The sequence below is a fragment of the Mirounga angustirostris genome, unplaced genomic scaffold, assembly GCF_029215605.1.
Source record: "Mirounga angustirostris isolate CCGP_5_RB_7025 unplaced genomic scaffold, mMirAng1.0.hap1 SCAF_5, whole genome shotgun sequence".
Taxonomy (NCBI): domain Eukaryota; kingdom Metazoa; phylum Chordata; class Mammalia; order Carnivora; family Phocidae; genus Mirounga; species Mirounga angustirostris.
The window spans coordinates 113,606,836-113,632,940 of NW_026991713.1; the positions used below are offsets into that span (position 1 = coordinate 113,606,836).

At 38.4% G+C, this 26,105-nt stretch overlaps 1 protein-coding gene across 1 annotated transcript; it reads left to right on the forward strand.

The window, feature by feature from the left end:
* Positions 1–2,501: 2,501 nt before the first annotated feature.
* On the forward strand, positions 2,502–24,884 carry LOC123841294 (patched domain-containing protein 3-like). The gene is given in 6 exon segments (XM_064590295.1): positions 2,502–3,572; positions 4,749–4,870; positions 15,456–15,601; positions 18,510–19,190; positions 19,193–20,011; positions 24,841–24,884. Coding segments are annotated over 6 exon segments (2,883 nt in total).
* Positions 24,885–26,105: the final 1,221 nt, after the last annotated feature.

A 26,105-nucleotide genomic window follows, 5' to 3' on the forward strand; every position in this document is an offset into this window, starting at 1 on the left:
TTTAGAGCCTTTTCTCAATGGCCAATCATTTTATTAAATCTTTAGATTTCAATCTAGAAAAGGAAAACTGAGTGACTTCATAACGCTCTGTGACAGATTATTATATGAGTTAGGAGGAATAGCTATACTGTTTTAATTCCAAGAAGTAAGAAAGGAAAAGGAAAAAAGCTTAAGATAGGGCAGATGAAAAGATGCAAAAAAATACCTGGTGTCTCAGTTGCAACACAGACATCTGAGCAGTCCCTACAGGATCTACAGAATATATTTCAGCCATTATGTCTGCCATAGTTGAATTATATCATTTCTAGAGCTGTGGAAAGACAAGCAGGACCACCTAAGTTATGACTAACATTAAAGTGTCCTCTGAGTATCAAACACAGGGATGAAAAAGATGCAGTCCTTGTCTCTGAGGAGCTCATACTTAAGTGTCAGAAACAGATTATCAAGTAACTAAAATACAGAGTTAAAAAAAATTTTAAATAAGAAATTAAAAAATAATGGGCAACTGCCCTTTACTTATACCAAACTCAGTTTGGCTAACCTGAGGGAATGGGACTTAGAAAAGGAGAAACAGGGGGAAGAGGAAAAAAATTGGACATGCTTGAGAAGGACTGGGGAACAGAAGAAAATGGAATCTACATATAAGAGATAAAGAAAAGGTAATGTTTTGCCTGCTTCATTTTATCTAGACTGAAGATGGATAAGAAGTAGACTAGATAAAATTTTAAAATTTTAAGTTCTAAACTATATTCTTGAATTCCCAATACCCACCCCCTTCTCATCCAGAAGGCATTTTATAAAGTATGGAGAATCCTATCCTGACAAAGTAGATACCATTCTTCAGATTAAGGCCAGAGGGTTGTGTGAATTGAAAGGAAGAAACTTAAGAGACTTGTCACTTAAGACATGTGACTTCTAGGCCATGTTATAGCTGCACTTGGATTAGTCTAGAGCTCTGAAACCAATATGAAAGGGTTTCACAACTCAAATATGGCAGATGAGCTCATTTTAAAAGTGCCAAATTCCTTTTATGGAATAATACAGAAAAACCGGTGGGGAACAACTATTAGTGGTATTTTTCATTGACATTCTAAACCCACACAAACATTAGTAATCTAGATAACTAGATTAGTAAAATTACATAATCTAGAATCAATGAACTAGAATGAAGAAACTCGATAAAATCAAACCTTGAGGTACATATTTTTCTATAGAATTTAGTACTTCACAGTGGCTGATTTATGAGCAATTGTAGAAATTTTGTGTTTTGAATGTTGTGTATTGAGATTAAAAAAAAACAAACACGCTGATGCTGTTCTAAAGAAATACCATAAAGACGGGTAGTAAGAGGCCCTGTGTTTGGTTTTGTACAATACAGAATACTTGTGAACACCCTCCCTCTAACATTTCATCCTAAATGTTTAGGAAACCAGCTGAGCCATTTCTCTCCATAATGTAGATACGGTTTAACAAATGGAATTCCCAGATCAGTTCCTCCATTTAAATGTGATACAGGTACCACTAGATTTATAGCACACCGAGGATAAACTCCGGATGTAGCTATAACCAGGACTTGCAACATGCAGATAAAGGAGAAAAGGAATCCTCGGTCCCCTTTATCCTAACTTTTAAAATAGAAAACGGGGTGGGTGGCTCAGTCGTCCAGCGTCTGCCTTTGGCTCAGGTCAGGATCCCAGGCTCTTGGGATCAAGCCCCATGTCAGGCTCCCTGCCCGGCGGGAAGCCTGCTTCTCCCTCTCCTGCTCCCCCGCTTGTGTTCCCTCTCTCGCTGTGTCTCTCTGTCAAATAAATAAATAAAATCTTTAAAAAATAAATAAACAGGGGGGCGACTGGGTGGCTCAGTCGTTACGCGTCTGCCTTCAGCTCAGGGTCCTGGGATCGAGCCCCGCATCGGACTCCCCGCTCTGCGGGAAGCCTGCTTCTCCCTCTCCCACTCCCCCTGCTGGTGTTCCCTCTCTCACAGTGTCTCTCTGTCAAATAAATAAATAAAGTCTTAAAAAAAAAAATGAAAGAAGTGTTTCTGTGTTAACTAAACTCCCGAGAGCACAGGCACACCCCAGACAAATATGGGGCCAGTGAGGCTATGGGTCAAAACACGTCCTCCCTTGGGGCGCCTGGATGCCTCAGCGGTTGGGCGTCTGCCTTCGGCTCAGCTCATGATCCCAGAGTCCTGGGATCGAGCCCCGCATCGGACTCCCCGCTCTGCGGGAAGCCTGCTTCTCCCTCTCCCACTCGCCCTGCTGGTGTTCCCTCTCTCGCAGTGTCCTTCTCCGTCAAATGAATAAAATCTTTAAAAGCAAACAAACACGTGCTCCCCAACGAAGCCTCCAGGCCCCGGGCGCGAGGCCGCGAACTCAAACGGACTCCCTTAGAATTTCTCCAGGAAACGTTGGGTGGGGGTGGAGTTGGGCGCCGCGAGCGCCCAGTGGCTGCAGTCTGACCTGCTGTCCAGTTTGAGAACATTGCCTTTCCTTCCCAGAAATGAGCTTCAGGCCTTCCAGCGTGGTGCGGGAGGCCTGGCCCGAGGTGGAGGCGGAGCGGGAACCCGAGGCCGGGCCTGGGCCAGACTCCGCGCGGCCGTCGGAGGTGGAGGCAGGCCCGCGGGCAGAGCCGCTCCCCGCCTCCAAGCAGGACCCAGAGCAGCTCTTGGAGTCAAGTCAAGGGCGGGAACCCGAGCTGAACTGGGCTTCGGGGCAGAGCACGCAGTCCCTTGGGGCGTCCCAGCCCCAGTCGGGGTCAGTGCAGGGGCGTTCAAGTCCGCCGGCTCCCGGGTCGGGCAATCGGTTGTCGGGGAGACCCGGTTGCCGCACCAACTGCCTAGAGGCGCCCCTCTCCCGCGCCTTCGGAAGGCTGGGCTGGGAGGTGGGCTCGCACCCCTGGATCTTCCTGCTGGTGTCCATGGTGCTGACGGCCACTCTGGGCACTGGCTTGATTTACTTGCCCACGGATGTAGAAGAAAACCTCGAGGAGCAGTACACCCCCATAGGGAGCCGGGCCAAGGCTGAGCGGCGCTTTGTGCAGGGACATTTCACCACCAACGACTCTTACCTCTTCTCCATCTCCAGGAAGAGCACCGAAGTCAACTTTGCTTGTATTCTGGCGGTCTCCAACACTGCCTCACTGCTGGAACAAGAAATCCTAGAGGAAATTGGTAAATTGGACGACGTGGTACAGGATCTGTATGTGACAGAGGAAAACGGAGCCCAGATCCGCTACAGTCAGGTGTGCGCTAAGAACCAGGGCCTCTGCGTGCCCTCCAACCCACTCCTGGCTGCCTGGAAGATGAACAAGAACCTCGACCTGAGACACATCACCTTCCCAATCTTCAACCAAACGGGTCAGCCCATCTACCTGGCCGGCACCATTGGGGGAACCCTTTTCGGCAAGAGGATGGGAATGAACCAGTTACTCGTGAAGGCCAAAGCCATGCGGCTTCTGTACTACCTGAAGACGGAGGATGGAGAGGTCAACGAGCTTAGCAAGATGTGGTTGATCCATTTCCTGAACCAGTCTAGCAACATGAAAACGAGTCTGGCCCTGAAGAAGATCCAGGTACCTGGTGGTTGGGCTTGATAGGGAGGCCAGGAGAAGGTGGGAGGAATAAGGACACTTTTTCCAAGGATCATAGCAGTAGCACTCCCTGATTATTTGATGGAGTCCTTGGCTTGAAGCTGGGAGTGCTCTACTCTATTTGGTACTTAATCCAGAGGCCTTAATCTCACACATCAAAGGTTGCCACAAATCTTAAATCCTTAGTAATGTTCTGGTGGAAAACACAAATCCTACATCCTCAAGGTAGGTCTGTTCCATACAGACATTGATCATCAGGTTTCCTAGTCAAATGACTTTGAAATTCCTACTTTTAGTTAAAGTCTCTGCTGTTTGGGCGAGCCCCCTAAAATTTGTTTGGAGTTCACTGAAATAAAAAATAAATAAAAAATTAAAAAGAAAAACCTTTAAGCAGAAGTTCCATGGTGTTTTTGAAAAGAGAACTAGCTTAGCATTTTCCAAGTAAGTGATCGCACCCAGGCACATGCTAACTATTCTGTAACGTTGGGCCAGCAAGCCTACTAGTACTTGTGAATAAGCCTGGTCAAAGTGAGACAACTACTGGAAAAAGCTTTTGAATGCTAGAGCTTTCTGAAATATCAATGCAATTAAAATAGTAAAAGACAACAACCTAATAAAATTTAGAAAAAGCGACACTTTTCTGTGGCTGTTAATGACTTCACAGTCTTATACAGAACTCAGATTTTGTATAGTCAGGAGTTTTTTTGTTTGTTTGTTTGTTTTTTAAAGATTTATTTATTTGAGAGAGCGAGAATGAGAGAGAGAGAGAGAGTACATGAGAGGGGGGAGGGTCAGAGGGAGAAGCAGGCTCCTTGCTGAGCAGGGAGCCCGATGCGGGACTCGATCCCAGGACTCCGGGATCATGACCTGAGCCGAAGGCAGTCGCTTAACCAACTGAGCCACCCAGGCGCCCTGTATAGTCAGGAGTTTTAAACTTTGGGTTTTTGCAAGAAACTTCGGAAAGCATGTCAGGGATTTGTGGGAAGAAGCAAATCTATGTTGCCTTCTTTATTCTAAAGTCATAGTTCACATATTTTGATCTTTTACTAAATTTTAACCTGTTGTTTCAATGAATAAGCTATAGTGTTTCAGTAGTGTTTATAACACACACAGATATTGGAGTGAAAAGTTATTTACTTGTGTATATTTTTGTGGCAGGTGGTCTATTTCACATCACTTTCCAGACAACTGGAATTTGAAGCAACTTCTAAAACCGTGATCCCTCTGTTCCACTTGGCATACGTTCTAATCGTATTATTCGCAATCACATCATGCTACAGGTAAAACAGCTTTACTGGTTGTTTAACTCTTTTTAAAAATTATTTGCGTGTGATGAAATACATATAAAAGATATAAAATATGTCATTTCAATCATTTTTCAGTGTACTATTCAGTGGCATTAATTAGGTTCACACTGTCAACCGTTGAATTAGATTCAACGTGCAACCGTCACAACTATCTGTTTCTAAACATTTTCCATCTCTCCAAACAGAATTTGTATAAGCATTCGGCAGTAACCTTCCATGGCCCCAGTCCCGGTTAACCTTCATCTACTTTCTATCCCTATGAATTTGCCTATTCTAGAGATTTCATATGAGTGGAATCTTACAATATTTGTTCTTTTGTAACTCGCTCATTTCACTTAGCACAATGTTTTCAAGGTTCAACTATGACGTAGCATGTATCAAAACTTCATTCCTTTTTATGACGGACTAATATTTCATCGTGTATAAACAGCACTGTTTATCCATTTATCTGTTGATGGGCACTTGGAATGTTTCCACCTTTTGGCTATTGTAAATAATGCTACAATGAACCCTGGTGTACAAATATTTGTTTGAGCTTCTGTTTTCAATTCCTTTCAGTATATACCTAAGAGTTGAATTGGTGAGTTGTATGATAATTCTTTGATGAACAGCCAAACTGCTTGCCACAGAGGCTACCCCATTTTATATCCTACCAGCAATGTATAAGGGTTCCAATTTCTGCACATCCTCACCAACACTTGTTACTTTTTGTTTTATTGATTATAGCCATCTTAGTAGTGGCAAAGTGTGGCTTGATTTACAATTCCCTAATTACTGATGTTGTTCAGTATCTTTTCATGTGCTTATTGGCCATTTGCCTATCTTCTTTGGAAAGATGTCTATGCAAGTCCTTTGCCCATTTTTTAATCGGGTTGTTTGTCTTTTGGTTGTTGAGTCCTGTTGTTAGTGAGTACTTTGTGTATTTTGGATATTAAACCCTTATCAGATATATGATTTGTAGGGGTGCCTGGGTGGCTCAGTTGAGCATACCAACTCTTGGTTTCAGCTCAGCTCATGATCTCAGGGTTGTGAGATCGAGCACCTCGTCAGGCTCAGTGTTGGGTGTGGAGCCTACTTAAGATTTTCTCTCCCCCCCGCCCCTCCCCCCTGCTCACGCTCTTGCTATCTCTCTCTTTCTCAAAAAAAAAAAAAAAGATACATGATTTGTAAATATTTCCTCCCACTCCGTGTACTGTCTCTTCACTTTTTTGATAATGTCTTTAATGCACAGGAGTTTTTAATTTTGATGAAATCCAATTTATCTTTTATCATTTTTCTTTTGTTACTTATGCTTTTGGTGTTACATCTATGAAGCCATTGACAAGTCCAAGGTCATGCACATTTTCCCTCTGTTTCCTTCTAAGAGTTTTATGGTTTTAGCTCTTATATTTAAGTTGTTGATCAGTTTTTAGTTCATTTTTGTATATGGTGTGAGTAGAGGTCATTCTACTCACATATGGAATTCATTCTTGCACATATGGAAATCCAGTTGTCCAGGTACCATGTGTTGAAGAGACTGTTCTTTCCAAGTTGGTTGGATTTGGCATCCTTGTCAAGAATCAATTGGCTGTAGATGTATGGGTTTATTTCTGGACTCTCAATTCTATTCCATTAGCCTACAAGTCTGTTGATTTGCCAGTACCACACTGTTTTGATTGCTGTAGCTTTGTTGTGAGTTTTGAAATCTGGAAATCACAGTCCTCCAGTTCTTTTCTTCTTTTTCAGGGATATCCAGGGATCCTTGCAATTCCATATGAATTTGACGGTTGGGTTTTCCATTTCTTAAGAAAAAAAAGGCCAATTGGAATTTTGTAATGAAGATTGTGTTGAATCTATAGGCTGTTTTAGGTGTGATTGACATTTTAACAATACTGTCTTCCTCCCCATGAACTAAGGATTTCTTTCCATTAATTTAGGTCTTCTTTAGTTTCTTTTACCAAATTTTTGTAATTTTTAGTCTTTCACTTCCTTGTTTAAATTTATTTCTAAGTATTTTATTATTTTAGACACTATTTAAATGGAATTGCTTTCTTCATTTCATTTTTGGATTGTTGATTGCACACAAATAGAAACAACTGATTTTTGTGTGTTGATCTTGTATCTTGCTTTGTTCAATTTGTTTATTAACTCTATTAGTTTTATTGTGGATTCTTTGGAATTTTCAGATATAGAATCATGTAATCATGTAAAAGGGAATAGTTATCTTCTTCATTTCCAGTTTGAATTCTTTTTATTTCTATTTCTTATCTAATTGCTCTGGCTAGCACTTCTACTTCAATGTTGAATGCCATTGGTGAAAATGGGCATCTTTATCTTGTTCCTGATTTTAGAGGGAACTCTTTCAGTCTTTCACTATTGAGTATAATGCTAGCTAAGCAGTTTTCATAAATACCCCTATTATTTTGAGGAAGTTCATTTCTATTCCTTGTTTCTTGAGGGTTTTTTTTTTTTTATCATAAATGGGTATTAGATCTTGTCAAATGCCTTTTCTGCATCTATTGAGATGATCATGTGCTTTTTATCCTTTGCTCTATTAGTGTGGTATATTACATTGATTGATTTTCCCATGTTGAACCACTCTTGCATTCCTGGGATAAATCCCACTTGGTCATGATGTATAATCCTCTTAATGTTCTATTGAATTGGGTTCACTAGAATTTTATTAAGGATATCTGCATCCATATTCATAAGAGATGTTGATCTGTAGTCTTCTTGTAGTCTTTGTCTTGCATTGGTATTAGTGTAATGTGGCCTCATAGAATGAGTTAGGAAGTGTTCCTTCCTTTTCAATTTTTTGGAAGGATTTGAGAAGGATTGGTGTTAATTCTTCTTTACGTGTTTAGTAAAATTCACCAGTGAAATGATTTGGTCTTGGACTTTTCTTTGTCGGGAGGTTTTTGATTACTGATTCAATCTTTTTACTTGTTACATGTCTGTTGAGATTTTCCATTTCATCTTGAGTCAGTTTAGGTCATTTGTGTGTTTCTAGAAATTTGTGCATTTCATCTAGGTTATCTAATTTGTTGGTGTAAGTTGTTTATAGTATTTTTTATAATCCTTTCTATTTCTCTAAAATCAGTAGTAATGCCTTCACTTTCATATCTGATTTAGTTATTTGGATCTTCTTTTTTCTTTGTCACTCTAGATAAAGGTTTGTCAATTTGTTGATTTTTTTATATAACCAACTTTTACTTTTGTTGATTCTCCTTTGTTTTTCTATTTTCAGTTTTATTTTTCTCTGTTCTAATCTTTTCATTTCCTTCCTTCTGTTAGCTTTGGGTTTTGTTTTGTTTCTATTTCTACAGAATGTCTAGAAATCGCCATAAGGTGATTTAAGATCTTTTTTCTTTTTTTAATGTAGTATAAATTTATCTGTGAGCACTGGTGTTGCTACATCCAGTAAGTTATGATATGGTATACTGTGTGTTTCTTTTCATTTGTTGCTAAGTATTTTCTAATTTCCTGTGTGATTTATTCTTTGGCCCATTAGTTGTTTAATTTCCATATATTTTGAATTATCCAGTTTTCCCTCTCTTATTGATTTGGAGCTTCATTCCATTGTTGGTTGAAAAGATACTTTGTGTAATTTCAATATTTTTACATTTTCAGACATATCTTGTAACCTAGCATATGATCTATTCCGGAGAATATTTCACGTGCCCTTGAGAATAATGTATATTCTGCTATCATTGGGTTGAGTGTTCTATATATCTCTGTAAGGTCTAACTGATTTATAGTGTTGTCCATTTCTTATGTTTCCTTATAGATTATTTGCCTAGCTGTTTTATTTATTATTGAAAATGGTATACTGAATTCTCCAACTATTACTGTAGAGCTACCTATTTCTCTCTACAAGTCTGTCAAAATTTGCTTCATGTATTCTGGGTCTCTATTGGTGGTGCATGTATGTTTGTAGTTTTTATATCTTCTTGATGAATTGGCCTTTTTATCAATATATAATGTCCTTCTTTGTCTCTTTTAATCATTTTTAAAATAAAATCTATTTCATCTTATATTAGTATATCCACCCCTGCTGTCCTTTGGTTACTATTCGTATGAAATATCTTTCTCCATCCTTTAACTTTCAGTTTGTTTGTGTCTTTGGATCTAAAGTGAGTCCCTTGTAGATAGCAGATAGTTGAATCATGTTATTTTATCCATTTTGTCAATCTCTACGTTTTGACTGGAGAGTTTAATACATTTACATTTAAAGTAACTGCTGACAGGGTGGAAATCAGAGGGGGAGATGAACCATGAGAGACAATGGACTCTGAAAAACAAACTGAGGGTTCTGGAGGGGAGGGGGGTGGGAGGATGGGTTAGCCTGGTGATGGGTATTAAAGAGGGCACGTTCTGCATGGAGCACTGGGTGTTATGCACAAACAATGAATCATGGAACACTACATCTAAAACTAATGATGTAATGTATGGGGATTAACATAACAATAAAAAAAATTTTTTTAAAGTAACTGCTGACAAGGAAAGACTTCTGCTATTTGGCTATTTGCATTCTGTGTATCTTATAGCTTTTTGTCCCTCATTTCATCCATTATGCCTCTTGAATGTTTAGTTTCAATTTTTCTAGTGAGCTGTTTGATTCTCTTGTCATTTCCTTTGGCAATGATTTTGTGAGATTTTCTTACCATGGAGATTCATATAATTCTAAATTTTAAACAACCTACATTAAATTGATACCAGCTTAACTTCAAAAACACACAAATATGGTGGCACCTGGGTGGCTCAGTTGGTTAAGTGTCTGACTCTTGGTTTCAGCTCAGGTCATGATCTCATGGGTGCTGAAATTGAGCCCCACAGCAGGCAGGCTCTGTGCTCAATGTGGAGTCTGCTTGAAGATTCTCTCCCTCTGCCCTTCCCCCCACTCATGCTCTTGCTCTCTCTCAAATAAACAAATCTTAAACATAACATTATTTTAATTTATTATTATAAATTCAAACATTTTTTTAATTTCCTTATCAGTGTTCTCCTTTAACTCTGTCAGCATATTTAGAACAGTGTTTATAGAGTTTGTTTAGTAAGGCCTATCTCTGTCTTTACTCAAGGATTATTTCTGTTGATTTATTTTGTTTCATACATATTTTGAGCCACTTTCCTCTTTCTTTGTATACCTTGTGATTTTTGTTGTTATTGTTGTTGAAAACTAGACATTTGGCTGTCATAATGTAGTAACTGGAAATCAGATTCCCTCTTCCCTAGAGTTTTCTGTTGTTTTTTAATGTGTTTATTTAAGACTGTAGTAATCCATTTTCTTAGTGATTTTCCCAAACTATTATTGTAAAGACTGTAATTCTTGTTTTTGTAGTTTTGAAGTTTCTGTACCTTAGCTTGTGTTTAGCTAGTGTCTTGACATAGATTTCCTTGGATGCCAGGAGCTCTCCCACTTTTTGCAAAGTGGTTCTATGCCTGGACCCTCTTTCAGCACTTAGCAAGGCTTACACTGTGCCTAGGGATCAGCCCTAGGTGAAAGCTTATGGTCTTCTCAGGTTTTTTTCTGAGCATACATCTTGCCCTGAGCAACTTTCTAAATTCCCCAGTATACCTGAGTGCTTTTTACTGTCCTAAATTCCCAGAGAAATGCTACTCATCTTTAGCCATAGACAGTCTTTTGTATTTTTGAGCTGTAATCTTTTGCTCCATGCACTTGAGGTTTGGTAATTCAACTTGTGGCATTTCCAATTTTCTCAACCTGAGTTGAGTTAGACAAAACAGAGGGGTGCTTCGCATCAGTCCTTCAGGTAGCCCCCAAACATGTTAGAACAGACATAAAATATTTTAGGAATACGATCTGCTCTGCTTCCTCCAGAAACAGGGAATTGGTTCCATACTGGTAACATGAGCTGGTACGGCTTTAAGACTGCCACTGCCTTAACGCTGTGGCAACCTTGAGCCTGTGGCCACTTTAACACATCTGCCACTTTATGGTCACTGCCACTTTAAGACTTCTACCACACTGGAGAGGGACAGGGACAGGGCATGTAAATTCACTACAAAACCTTCCTACAATTTTGAAGTGCTCCCCCACCTTTTCTTTTATTCAACACTTGCTTAGTTGTTGTAAGCTTTTGACTACATTTCAGAGTTCACAGAATTCTGAAAATATATGCTTGTTTTCCTATATTTCTGGGGCTTGGGTGGGGTGATGAGACTTGGGAAATTCCTACTCCAGGTTTTGCTGATGTCCAGCACTAAACTCTTATTTTTTAAACTTTTTTTCCCCATTAGCAATAGGGTGAAATCAGAGAGAATAGTAAAAAGAAATAAAGAAATTGTGGCCAGGGATGCCTGGGTGGCTCAGTCAGTTAAACGTCTGCCTTCGGCTCAGGTCATGATCCCAGGGTCCTGGGAGCGAGCCCCACATCTGGCTCCTTGCTCAGCAGGGAGCCTGCTTCTCCCTCTCCCTCTGCCTGCTACTCCCCCTGGTTGGCCCTCTCTCTCTCTGTCAAATACATAAATAAAATCTTTAAAAAAAAAAAAGAAAAGGAAAAAAGAAATTGTGGCCAGTTTTGTTTGATTTGGCGTATGTTGTTTATCTTACATATTGTGCCAATTATGACTAATTATTCCATTTGGAGGCAGATATGCTGATAGAACTAAACAACAGTCCTTATTTCTATTATAAGTTTGAACTAGCACTTCTAAGTATATAAAAAATTAATCTTTAATTTAACTGACTTAGGTATCTTCATTGTTCTGATGTGGGGTTTACCTTGTTAAGCACTTAAAAATTGTTATCTAGGCATTAGGGTTGACTTGGGCTCTTTTGATCAGAAAGCTAAAATATGAAAAATATCAGCAAAACAAAAGAATTTAGGTATAGAAAGAACCCCACAGATTATATCATTCCAGTGATTCTCACAGCAGTCACAGAGAGAACTCTAAACCCATGTATTCTGAGGCCCTGCCCTATTGAGCCAAGTCTCTGGGGGTTCAGTTAGAAAATCTGTATTTCAAAAACTTCTCTAGTTGATTCTCATGTGTAGGTTGGCTTGCAAACATTCTAGATTTTAAGGTAGAGAAAAATGAGGCCCCAGGAGGTAAAGGGAGTTAACCACAGTGGGTACTTCTTTCAAGTCAATAAACTATTTCACAACTTTGTTATTCTGGAAAGAAAGACCACATACCCTAGAAAACAAACCAAAATACTAAAGAGGAAGGGTAGGAGGGAGGGAGAGAGGGAGGAAGAATGGGGAGGGGAAAAGACAAAATTCAGTCTTGTTAAAGTCAGTAGAGTAAAAAAAAATGTTAAACTAGTGTGGAATCTACAAGGTACCAACAACTGGTTTGACACAAGTTTTCTACTAGATAGTTGGTTCTGAAGATACAAGTTTATACCAATTCCTGCTTATCTTTACAAATGATTATGGACAGTAATACAGAAAATCTTATACCAAAGGCAATTAGAAAATGATTTATATTTATGTCTCTTTGAAGACTTTATGTGGATGTAACCAAGATACTGAACACATGGGACTCATGAGGTATAAACATACAGCAACTTGATTTTGGTCTCCCTTTGTTCCCTTTAAGTTTTGTAGGTAGAGCAAGTTCTTCCTCTGTCCCATGAAAACTCAGGCAGGTCCTGTGACTTTTGTGGTCATTCTTAGGTAAGACAAAATGCTCCATTCAGAACTAAAATGTCCGTGTCCATGTAATAAACAAAAGTGGTAACTAGATTTGAAGCTAAGTTTCCCCCCAGCACTCTTAGCCAGAGCGTGCTGCGCGGGATAGTCCTCAATGGGGAAAAAGGGGATTCACTAGCCCTCCTCTATCACTTCTATCCCTACTTTTCATCTTGCTAAGCTGCCTCCTGGGTTGGAGCATGCCCAAGGAGAAGAGGAAAGGGAGCAGGAAAATTCTTAAGGTACAGATGCTGCCATGATGGTTCAATTCGATGATTCAATTCAATTTCAAGCCTTCTCTGGGCTTGAAAATAAAACTAATTCTCCTATGAATGTGTTTGTAAGTTCCTTGGACATCTCCCACTCCTACCCCTCTGTTATCACTGAGAATCTCTTATCTCTGTTCTGGGCGGGGCCTCCTAGACAGTCCCTAAGACATTGCCTATCCTGCTTGTCTCAGATACTTACATATGAAGGTTATTCCTTGCATGCATGCATTTACCTCACACAGAACCCTTATTTGAACACATTTTAGGGTTCTATATTTGTTGTCTTATAGTGAAGTCATATGAACAATAGTAAGACTTTTTCAAGTTTATGCTCTAATTTAAACCTTATTCAAGTAGTGGTATATTGAGCTTCTAGACTATTTCAAAATTGTCTAACATTTTGGAAATGACAAAACCTACCCCAAATATTAGATCAGTTTCTGAAACAATCTGGGGAAAATCTTTCCCTTCTCAAATACACTGTAAATTATTGTTTACTCATGGGAGACATCATTACCTTTCAAGGAAGATGTGGATCTCTCACCAAACATACAGATTGTTTTCTAAGAGCAGTAATTTCTAATTTAGCCCTTCTCTGCTAAGTGAATAAAAAATTCAGAAGATTGGCCATTTTGCTGCCAGTGATGCCCAAATCGGCCTGAGCACTGGAATCGTATGAGGAAAGTTTTAGACATAGAGACTCAGCAGCTTCACTACAAACCTACTGAATCGGGATCTGCATAGCTAGGTTCCAGGAAATCTAAAGTTCTAAGACTCTCCTAGGTCATTCTGATAAACTGCTTAAAACAAAATCCTTCTGGGGGACTGGAATATCTGCAAGTGTATTCACCAAACTCCTATAGTGTTCCACTTTCAAATCTTTTCTTCCATTGTCTAATGAACATTAAAATAAAGGTCACTGAGAGAAAGTCAATGACTTTCAGCAACTCAGCAACTAGTCAAAGTAAAGTCATACTCCCCCATCTGAAAAATTCACACCAAAAAATCTGGAAACTTGAAAGAAGGAATAGAAATAAATGTCATATGTAACTTTTATCCTGCTTAATATTTCTGATTTCAGAGTTCATCTTTGTTACTTTCTTCTTTTAAACTGCTATAAGCCAGTAGTGTTTTAAGAAAGTATTCATTAGGGCGCCTGGGTGGCTCAGTTGGTTAAGCAACTGCCTTCGGCTCAGGTCATGATCCTGGAGTCCCTGGATTGAGTCCCGCATCGGGCTCCCTGCTCGGCAGGGAGTCTGCTTCTCCCTCTGACCCTCCCGACCCTCCCCCCTCTCATGTGCTCTCTCTCTCAGTCTCTCTCTCTCAAATAAATAAATAAAAATCTTTAATAAAAAAAAAAAGTATTCATTATAGTCAAATTTTATTCTAACAAAGCAATTTACTTTTGCTCTGGAATTTTGTGTATGTGGTTGATTTGGGGTCCTGAATTTAACTCCTAGCACTGGTGGGCTGAAAAAAAGTGAAATACAACCATGGCGTAGAAATTTTTTTTCATAATAAGTTTAGCTACTTTATTGTTACAACAGTAAAAGGTCTTTAGTCGCGTTCCTGCTGTGTTAGAATCAGTGCTTCCATTTCCATAGTTGACTCCTAGTTTTCAATCCAAACTTCGTTTCTCTCTCTTCCTAAAAATATCTAGAGACGAGTATCAGTCATTTGTTTTGAAGCAGTTAACAAACAAGTGAAGTATAAAACCAGAGATTGTTGTCAATATTTTAAAACACAATGTGGAGGGCACCTGGGTGGCTCAGTCGGTTAAGCGTTGCCTTTGGCTCAGGTCACGATCCCAGGGTTCTGGGAACGAGTCCAGCGTCAGGCTCCCTGCTTCTCCCTCTCCCTCTGCCTGCCACGCCCCCTGCTTGTGCTCCCTCTCTCTCTCACTGTCTCTCTGACAAATAAATAAATAATCTTTTAAAAAAATGTAATGTTGTGGTTGTTGGGTAGGTCAAGTACTGAATCCATACTTTAAAATGCTGTCTATATATTCTCATTTCTGGGAAACAGGCACGTCTATGTTATTCAAAATGGACTACATTTCCAATTCTTTTGCAATTAGTAGCAACTTTTCTACAGCCCACTTCAGCAGTAGACAAGAATCCTGAACATGTTTTAGGAGGAGTCTTTCTACACTTTGCTAACGACAATACATATTGAACTGGCTCTGAAATACAGGAGCTCTTTAGGATTGCACCTATGGCTAGCTGGGGTCAAGGGTTGGGTGAAAAGAGCACTGGGTATGGGTACTTTCTCAGCTACAGCTTGCCCTCCCTTTGCTGTTGTATTCCATTTACACCCTTTGAAGAGCAAAGTGGAATTAACCATTGGGAGTGCTTTAGTATATCTTTGTGGTTCTCAACTACCAGTCAGTGGGGAGTAGTGCTTGCTCAGCTGCAGAAGAATCACCCAGGAAATTTGGTAAAAGCACAGATAACTTTTCTGTTCCCTCTCTCCTATTTCCCACTTGGTCTGGGATGGTGCCTGGGAGTTAAAGGTCTCCAATAGACAGGCCTGGGAATTATTGCCCAAGAGCTTTCTGACCAGGTGTCCAAGTCGAGAATGTTATAAACTGATGGAATTTCAGTATAGAAGCTACCACCACAGATCTCATGATTTTTCCCTCCAAATTTACAGGTGTGACTGTGTACGCAACAAAATGTGGGTTGCAGCCTTTGGAGTGATTTCTGCGGCCTTGGCGATGGTGAGCAGCTTTGGCCTGATGCTGTACATTGGGGTGCCATTTGTGATCATAGTTGCAAATTCACCGTTTCTTATTCTGGGTGAGTAAAACAAAACATGAGACTACACATCATATATGTGGGGGTGCGGGGTAGATAAGGGAAGGAGTTTAGGTTAGATTAAGCAAAATAATTATATTTAAGTGGCTCTATAGATCCAAAATGAGGTGACAGGAAAAAAGAAAGTCAAATTGAATTATGTGTCCTTAGAGGTAGAAAAGTCTAGTACCCCAAATGGAAAAACACAGACAAGGGACATGAACAGGCGGTTCACACCCCAAAAGTCCAAAATATGAATCACTGGAAATATAAGAAAAAAATAATTTGATCTCTCAATTAACTGAAGGATGAAAATTAAACCAAAAGTGAGACACCTTGTTTTCTTATCAGATTAATAAATATCAGCAAGATTGAAGGAAGGTTGTATGGAAATGAACACTCATTCTGCTACGGGACAATTATAAACTGGTACACCCTTCTTTTAGTCCAGTTTTGCAACAAATCAAAAGACTTAAAAATTAAACAGGGAATGCCTTTGGCTTACTGATTCCACTTCTAGGAATTTGTCCTAGAAGTGCTTGGACAAGTGCTTAAAAAGTAGAAAAATTATGTTCATTTTGGCATTATGTAGAACGAGAAGGTTTTGAAAACCATCTAATCCCCTGATCAACATGGGATTGGGCAACTCAAATGTAACATATTAAAATTTTGAATCATATTCAGTCCTTAGAAAGAGGCAGATTTATAAGATATATAAGGTACATACAAGATATATAACCTCTACCAGAAAAATGTCAGTTGTGAAACAAGGTGTTCGAAATAGAGAGATACAGTTGTATGGGCGTAGTTGTATAGGACAAATTCTGGATGGATATATGTAAAAATGAAGGGTGGAATTACAGTTGTTTAAATTTTTTCTCCGTATTTTCCTGTACTTTCAGAATTTATAATAAGCATGAGAAAACAAAGGTGTTTATATTTGAGGAAGTAAGGAGCTTGGAAGAAGTAGTATTTGGTTTCCTAGGGGAGACACTGGATGTCTAGTACCCAGCCATACTTAGTCACTCAGTACCCCCCACGGCCCATGATAACTATGGTTAAGGTGTATATAATTGATTTAATGTAAACCAGGATTGTATAGTATGTGTATTCACGGGAGTGTGAATGGTTCTGTGTGTGTGTGTGTGTGTGTGTGTGATTTAAGCAACTCAAGCAAGAAATGTGTGAGGACAATTTCTGAATAAGGTTCTATAAATAATAAAACTAGTTTTTAAATGCCTCATAAATATCAATGAGTTCATTCTTGGTCCTTCGTACTTCTGATTCTTCCCTTTTGTCCAGCTGAGTACAACTGAAATCCTCAAGGCCGCTAGCCATGGCATGTCAGGACGCAGTTTGTGACCGGCTGTGTAGACTTGCGTTATTTTAGAGCCTTCTGCCTTCTTGATCATACCCATAGAACATCTGATCAGAGGCAAAGTTGCAATTCCTAGTACCCTCCCATGGAGAAGATCCCCCCAAATTGAAATGAAGATCAGCGTTTTATTCCACTTTTTGTGTTTACTTGTTTATTTTATTGAGTTTGTATCAATATACATGAGTGGAAGTAGTGTCAACTCTAGTAGAAAGCTTGAGGGACGTGAAATTTACCTGCAACATGCTCATGCTGTCCTTCCTAATCCCCTTTCTTCCTTCTAGTTCCCCTTTCCAAGTCTTCAGTGGTGATTTCAAAGTCCTCAAATGGTCTTCTGTCCTCTCTATTCCAAACCAGTCATGAAACATCCCTGTGGAAAAGAATTACCTTAGTAGGCATTAATATGTAAGGGATTCTTAAGATTTACTTTGGTGGGCGCCTGGGTGGCTCAGTTGGTTAAGCGACTGCCTTCGGCTCAGGTCATGATCCCGGAGTCCCTGGATCGAGTCCCACATCGGGCTCCCTGCTCGGCAGGGAGTCTGCTTCTCCCTCTGACCCTCCCCCCTCTCATGTGCTCTCTCTCTCATTTTCTCTCACACAAATAAATAAATAAAATCTTTAAAAAAAAAAAAAGATTTACTTTGGTGCATATGTCTGACCTCAAGAGTACTTGCATTTTAGGGGCGCCTGGGTGGCTCAGTCGTTAAGCGTCTGCCTTTGGCTCAGGTCATGATCCCAGGGTCCTGGGATCGAGTCCCACATCGGGCTCCCTGCTCCGCGGGAAGCCTGCTTCTTCTTCTCCCGCTCCCCCTGCTTGTGTTCCCTCTCTCGCTGTGTCTCTCTCTGTCAAATAAATAAAATCTTAAAAAAAAAAAAAAGTACTTGCATTTTACTAACAATGCCTTAACCTGGGAAAGTAAGTTTAAATGATAACTTTCTGGGTACCAAAAACAGGCTAGGAGGAAAAGGGTGTGTGTGTGTGTGTGTGTGTGTGTGTGTGTGTGTGTGTGACGGAGAGAGAGAAAGAGAACTATATGGTGCCTCTCAAATCATACCACATTGATAGTTAGATGCTAACTGTAGAACAGATAAGTCCAGCTTATATTTTAAGCAACAGAATGTTGGCTTGATGTGTTTGTGCATCTGTATAAAATGGTTTATGAGGGAAAATGGTCTCTCAAGTAATCCAGTGGAATCAAAGATACACTGCTACTCCTGCTTTGACTAACACCCACAACAGTTTCCTGACTCATCATTCAAACACCCTACATGAAGACTAGGAGTAGAGTATCCTGTGCTATGTACAAATAACGGGAGTACGTACAAAGCACAGAGTCGTCACAGAGGAGGGCGTGAATTCTGCTGTGGATTCATAGGCAACCAGAGAAAACAACAGGGAAAATAGTATCAAAGCACAGACTGGGCAAGATAAATAAGACATCTTATAAGAGATGGACAAAGAAGATGGTTTGAGTTTATGTGTTTAGTTTTTAATGGATATTAATAGGCATGAAGATTGTTTCCCTTTTTTAACAGGTGTTGGGGTTGATGATATGTTCATAATGATTTCTGCCTGGCAGAAGACTAGCCTCAGGGACAACATAAAACAGCGGCTGTCCAACGTCTATTCCAAAGTGGCTGTGTCGATTACGATCACCACCATCACCAACGTCCTGGCCTTCTATACAGGGATTATGACCTCTTTCAGGTCCGTACAATACTTTTTCATCTATACAGGAACAACCCTGCTCTTCTGTTATTTCTATAACTTCACCTGTTTTGGAGCATTTATGGCTCTGGATGGTAAAAGACAAGTAGTCTGTCTACGCAGGTTGAAAAAGCCAGAAACTCCTGACCAAAAATGTTCCTCATTGAAAAGGTCCTGCTGTCTCCCATGTGATTCTCTCCCAGATGAACAAGAAACTGATATCCATCCAATGAATTTGTTCTTTCGAGACTATTTTGACCCTTTTCTCACAAGCACTGGGTCCAAATTTTTTGTAGTGCTTATATACATTTTGTACATCATAAGTAGTATCTATGGGTGTTTCCAAGTGCAGGAAGGTTTAGACCTTCAAAATTTGGCAAGTGACGATTCCTACATCACACCATATTTTAATGTAGAAGAAGAATATTTTTTGAATTATGGTCCCAGGGTTATGGTTATTGTTACTGAAACTCTTGACTACTGGGATAAAGATGCTAGGCAAAAACTGGAAATATGGATTTGGAAAACAGTGACTATGTAGATAAAAATCTCACAGAGTTTTGGTTACGAGAGTATGTGCAATATATGGAAAACAGCAAGCAAGATGTAAATGATAAGGACACTTTTATGAACGGTTTGCCCAATTTTTTAACACATTTTCCACTTTTTGTGTATGATATTAATATTTCATCATCACATGAAATCATTTCTTCCCGGGGCTTCATTCAGACCATGGGTGTTTCTTCTTCAACCGATAAGAAGATGATGTTATCCCAGTTACGAAGCAGAGCCAAAAAGTGTGAAATTCCCCTAATGGTGTATAACCAGGCATTCATATATTTTGATCAGTATACCGCAGTATTAGAAAACACTGTTCGAAATGTCATTGTTGCATCAACCGCTATGTTCATTGTTTCCTTATTGTTAATTCCTCATCCACTGTGTTCCTTGTGGGTGACTTTTGCTATTACTTCTGTGATTGTGGGAGTAACGGGTTTCATGGCATTCTGGAATGTCAGTCTTGATTCCATATCCATGATTAATCTTGTCATTTGCATAGGGTTTTCTTTCGATTTTTCTGCACACATTTCTTATGCATTTGTTTCCAGCTCTAAGCCCTCAGGAAACCAAAAAGCAATTGAGGCATTGTATCTGCTAGGCTACCCAATGTTACAAAGTGCACTTTCAACAGTAATAGGGGTGTGTGTTTTATCTATAGCTAAAGCATACATCTTCAGGACATTTTTTAAGATTATGTTTCTTGTTATGGTATTTGGGGCTGCTCATGGCCTAATATTTATTCCAGTATTCTTAACTTTTTTTTTTCAAGGTTTGTTTGAGTATCTACTAACAAATCAAAGACCAATTATAGAATTCCTGATTGTCACAATACAATCTGATAAAAATGTACTATTAGAAATAGTCAATAAACTAAAAACAAAGGCATGTTTCCTTGGCTTGGAAATCCCATTTAAAAATGTTATGTAAAATATCCTGAGAAAAATCAATTAGTCTTACATTAAAATATCTTTACTAAATTAAGAAGTGTTGTCATCTTTATTATAGTCTATACAACCAAGCATAAGGTATGACTTTCCAATTATTTTTTCTTTTTGTTTCATTGTTAGAAGTTTATGCCTGGAATTCAAATATTTTATACATTATAATATAAATGGAGTATTATTTTCATTGTACTTCCTATATCATTATTATGTAAAAGTACAACTTATTATTTATTCTCCCAGTCTGGGGGCTTTGTATGCATTTTCTTTCTTTTTTTTTTTAAAGATTTTATTTATTTATTTAATTGAGAGAGCGAGAATGAGAGAGAGTACATGAGAGGGGGGAGGGTGAGAGGGAGAAGCAGGCTCCTCGCTGAGCAGGGAGCCCGATGTGGGACTCGATCCCGGGACTCCAGGATCATGACCTGAGCCGAAGGCAGTTGCTTAACCAACTGAGCCACCCAGGCGCCCTGTATGCATTTTCTTAATGGTGTATTTTAATAAAATGAAATTTTTAAAGTTTTGAAATCCAATTTATCATTTTTTTATGGTCAGTGTTTTCTTTGTCCTCTCTAAGAAATCTTTGCCTATTCCAAGATTACAAAAAAAATCCATCTATGATTTCTTCTCAAAGCTCATAATTCTAATTTTGCATTTAGGTCTATGATCCATAGATCTGTATTTGTTGAGACATGTGAATAGAAGTTCATTATTTTCCCATAATAGTTATCCATTCAGTTTTCCAGCATCATTAGTAAAAAGACTACATTTTCAGCATAGGATTAATTTGGCACCTCTGTCAAAGAATCAGCTGACAGTTTATGTGTGGCTCTATTTCTGTGCATTGATCTGTTTGTCTATCCTAAAGCCAATACCACAGTGCCTTGATTATTGAACTTTTATATTAAATCTTGAAATTAGGTTGTATAATGTGTGCAGCATTTTTCTTTTCCAAATTATTTTGGCTATTCTTGGTTCTTCCCATTGAGATACTAATTTTAGAATCAGTTGTCAATTTATCAGAAAGCCTTCTGGGTTCATGACTCGGTTATAGTGAATCTACAGATCAGTTTGGAGAAAATAGGTATCTTAGTCATTTGGAATCTTCTAATCTATGAACATGGTTTACCTTTCCATTTATTTGTGTCTTCTTTAATTTCCCTCAGGAATATCTTATAGATTTAGGTAGATTTTTTTTTTAAGATTTTATTTATTTATTTGACAGAGAGAGACATAGCCAGAGAGGGAACACAAGCAGAGGAAGTGGGAGAGGGAGAAGCAGGCCTCCCGTGGAGCAGGGAGCCCAATGCGGGGCTCGATCCCAGGACCCTGGGATCATGACCTGAGCCGAAGGCAGACGCTTAACAACTGAGCCACCCAGGTGCCCCACAGATTTAGGTAGATTTACTTTCCAAGTATTTTTATCTTTATGGCATTATAAATAAATTTGAATTCCTTTTCCATTTTGTTTTTACTACTATATAAAAATACAATTGATTTCAGCATACCTAAATTATATTGTGTAGGTTCATTTATTAGTTCTTGTAGATCCTTGTAGTTTCTTTAGCAGTTTTTATCTGCAATTACGTAAAGGTCACATAAAGGCCATTTTATTTCTTCTTATATAATCTTTATCTCTTACTTGACTCATTATAGTGGCTTAAAACATGCAGTAAAATGTGGGAAAACACACTAAAGGCAGATCTCATTGCCTTGTTCCCAACTCTAGAGGAAATGTTCAATATTTCATCATTCAATATGATGATTACCTTGAGGTATTTCATAGTTGTTTCTATCAGATTGGGGAAGTTCCTTTCTCCTAGTTTGCTAAGATGTTTTACCATGGATGGATATTGAATTTTGTCAAATAATTTTTGTCCCTCTATTAAGATTATCATGTTATTTTTTGTTTTAATCTGTGAATGTGGCAATTTATGTTGAATGACTTTTTAGTATTTATACCAACCTTGCATTCCTAAGATGACTCACATTTGGTCATGGCATATTAGTGTTTTCATATATTACTGTCTTAGTTTTGTCATTTTTGTCAATGATATTTGTTCCTGTGATCATGAGGGATATTGGTCTACGGTTCCCTTTTCTTAAAATGTCTTCCTCAGGTTTTGATAACAGGGTTATGCTGCCCTCAGGAAATGAGCTGATAAATATTCCTCTTCTATTTTCTGAAATATATGATGTATGGTTGATACAATTTCTTACTTAAATGTTTGGTAAAATTCACCAGTGAAGTCATCTGGGCATAGAGTTTTTCTGGAAAGGTTTTTTTTTTTTTTAATTTAAAATTCACTTTCTTTAACAAATATAAGAGTATCCAGATGTTGTTTTCTTCTTGGATCAGTTTTGGTATGTTTTAATTATCCCTTTTAGCTAAGCGGACAATGGATTGTTTTCTTATTATCATTTTAATGTCTCTAGTGATGTCCCCTGTGCAATTCTTGATATTGGTAATTTGTATCATATCCCTTCTATTTCTTGGTTGAGGGATTATCAATTTTATTAAATTTTTCCAAGAACCAACTTTTGGCCTTATTGATTTCCTCTATTATTTCTCTATTTGCTACTTCACTGGCTTCTACTCTTTGCTCCTTCTTGTTCTCTACTTTGAGTTTAATTTTCTTTTCATTTTCCAGCTCTTTAAGGTAGTAGCTTAAGTGATTGATTTTAAACCTTTATTCTCCTAAGAAAGCATTTAATGCTATAAATTTCCTTCTCACTACCATTTTAACTGTATCCACAAATTTTTATGCAATGGGTGTTCCTTAACATTCCTTTCAAAATAAGTTCCCATTTCTCTTGTGATTTCTTCTTTGATCATGGATCAGACAATGCCTTTGCTTTCTCTTCATTTTTTTTAAAGAATACTTTAACTGGATATAGAGTTCTAGGTTGAGAGGGTTTTTTCCACACTTTAAAAATGTCATTGTGTTGTCCTCTTGATTAGAATTCAGCTTCCATTGTTATACTGTTCTTCTCTATGGAATATGTCTTTTTTTCGCTAGCTGCTTTTAAGATTTTTCCTTTATTACTTGTTTTCAGCAATTTGACTATGATGTGATTGCGTGTGGTGTTTTTTCTATTCAACCCTCTTGGGTATCTTGAGCTTTTGGACCTGTAGCTTGATATTTTCTATCATATTTGGAAATATTTTAGCCTTTATTTCTTCAAATGTTTTTCTAACACATTGTCTCTATCTTCTCCTTCTGGGACTCTGATTACAAATATGTTCTTGTTATTTTTAGTTGGTGCATAATATTGTAATATTCTTCAAGTTTGCATTTTATCATTAATAAATTTGAATTTGTTGACACCTTCAATAGACTCTTCTCTGTAGCCCATGTTTTATTGAAAAAACAGTCTTTCTACATATGGTGAGATTCCTGGTAAGCTCAGGAATATTCTACTATGTGAAGGTTATTAATTATGCTTTTGTGTTTGGAAATATTTAAATATTTTAGTCAATATATGTTCATCACTACTGTCCCTTTTTTACTTCATTGAGGTTATCATTCTTAGACAAACATTTAAAAAAAAATCATCAAATAAGTTCTCACTATTTCTGATTATCTTCAATGTTTGGCAGATAATGGGAGATGTTGCAAAATAATAGGTCTTTTCAATTTCATTCCATTCATTACAAAATGTAAATTTATCCCCAAAATGGAAGCTCATCAAAAAATTCTTCTCCCAAGAAATTACAAAGCACAATTATAAAATTGCAAAATTAAATCAGATACACTGTTTGAGCTCTCCTTGTTTGATTTGTTCATTTCCTTCCTCGCTTTTGTAGTGACAAATTCAATGGCTTCCTAGTCACACACTTTGTTTTCAATGGCTTCAAAACTTTTAAGTTTCTTTGGTCTTCCCTTCATTGAACACTTGATTAAAGATTCACAACTGATTTTGAACAAATTTTGCAACAAGAACAAATAGAGGACTCATTTACAAACTAGTCCAATACCATTGTAAGGCACTAGATTGATTTTCAAAGTAGTTTTTCAAAGAGTCAAGCATTTGTAAAATCTGGCTGATGTTGCACAGCTAAGAGGAAAAAGTACATACTGTCAGGCTTGAATATTTTTAAATTCAATGTCAGTTTTATCACCAAATATTTGTTGTTCACTTACTTTAGGTATTTTATTAGCTCATCTTGTTCCTTCTGCATGTATTCCTCAGATGTAATCTTTGATTATCCATTCATATTTACAAATGAAGCCTATTTTGCTTAGGATAGGTCATTATTAAGTTTTCTATGTGAATGTTAACTCCTATCTCCAGAGCCAAAACTGGGTTTCCACAGTTGTTCAGGTATACCACCTAATTTAAATTTGGATGTCTTATTTTAAATTATATTATTGTTATTATTAATAGTTGAATTAAAATGGGCGCCTGGGTGGCTCAGTTGGTTAAGCGACTGCCTTCGGCTCAGGTCATGATCCTGGAGTCCCGGGATCAAGTCCCACATCAGGCTCCCTGCTCAGCAGGGAGTCTGCTTCTCCCTCTGACCCTTCTCCCTCTCATGCTCTCTGTCTCTCATTCTCTCTCTCGCAAATAAATAAAATCTTAAAAAAAAAAATAGTTGAATTAAAATAAGCCTGGATTGGTTTGATATACCTCTGCTTTTACTTTTTACTTTCAGATTCTGCCATGGTCTGGTCTAGTGATGTGGATGACACTGAATAGAATTCTCACTTTAACATATGGTTAACTCTGAAAGTCACCCACTGATAAACCACCTCCCTTCCAGATCCTTTACAAATGCTATGTAACTAACACTTCCCTTCCACTGTCAGTTGGCAGAGTGCTCACTGAATAAAACGAAGTGTGCTCAGGCATGAGTGGTTAGGGACAGCTATCTCTTCATTGGATGATTTATTGGTAAAACCATACTAGCCATTTTAATAATTAGTCCCAACATTTTAGTGGCTTATCCCAGTGGAGGTATATTTCTCACTCATGTAACAATTGCAGTAGATGTTCCTAGTCAGTGAGTAGCTATCTTGACCATGGTAGTTCAGGGACCCAGATTCCTGCCGACTTACGGTGCCACAATTTAAATGGATTCCTCTCTTGCCTCTGTCTAGATGGCAGACAGAACAGAGAACTTCTTAAAAGTCTTGGCCTATAGGTGATACACATCACTTCTGCTTATATTCTGTACTCGATTACAGGCCGCATGGCTACACACATAGGTCAAAGGGACTAGAAAATGTAGTCCTTGAGTGGGCAGCCATGTTTCAATTGCCATTCCATATTATGGAAAGATAGCACAATTTTTGCTTGACAGCTAGCACTCAATGTCATTGATTCTTTTTTTTTATGTTATGTTAATCACCATACATTACATCATTAGTTTTTGATGTAGTGTCCCACGATTCACTGTTTGTGTATAACACCCAGTGCTCCATGCAGAACATGCCCTCTTTAATACCCATCACCAGGCTAACCCATCCTCCCACCCCCTCCCCTCTAGAACCCTCAGTTTGTCTTTCAGAGTCCATCGTCTCTCATGGTTCATCTCCCCCTCCGATTTCCCCCCCTTCATTCTTCTCCTCCTGCTATCTTCTTCTTCTTCTTCTTTTTTTTAACATATAATGTATTATTTGTTTCAGAGGTACAGATCTGTGATTCAACAGTCTTGCACATTTCACAGCGCTCACCATAGCACATACCCTCCCCAATGTCTATCACCCAGCTGCCCTATCCCTCCTACCCCCACCACTCCAGCAATCCTCAGTTTGTTTCCTGAGATTAAGAATTCCTCGTATCAGTGAGGTCATATGATACATGTCTTTCTCTGATTGAATGTCATTGATTCTTAACCTCTTACACTACACTAAAATAAATTCCAGCTTGTTATTTAAATATTTTTATGAAGTATATCATTATAATCACGGAAAGGGA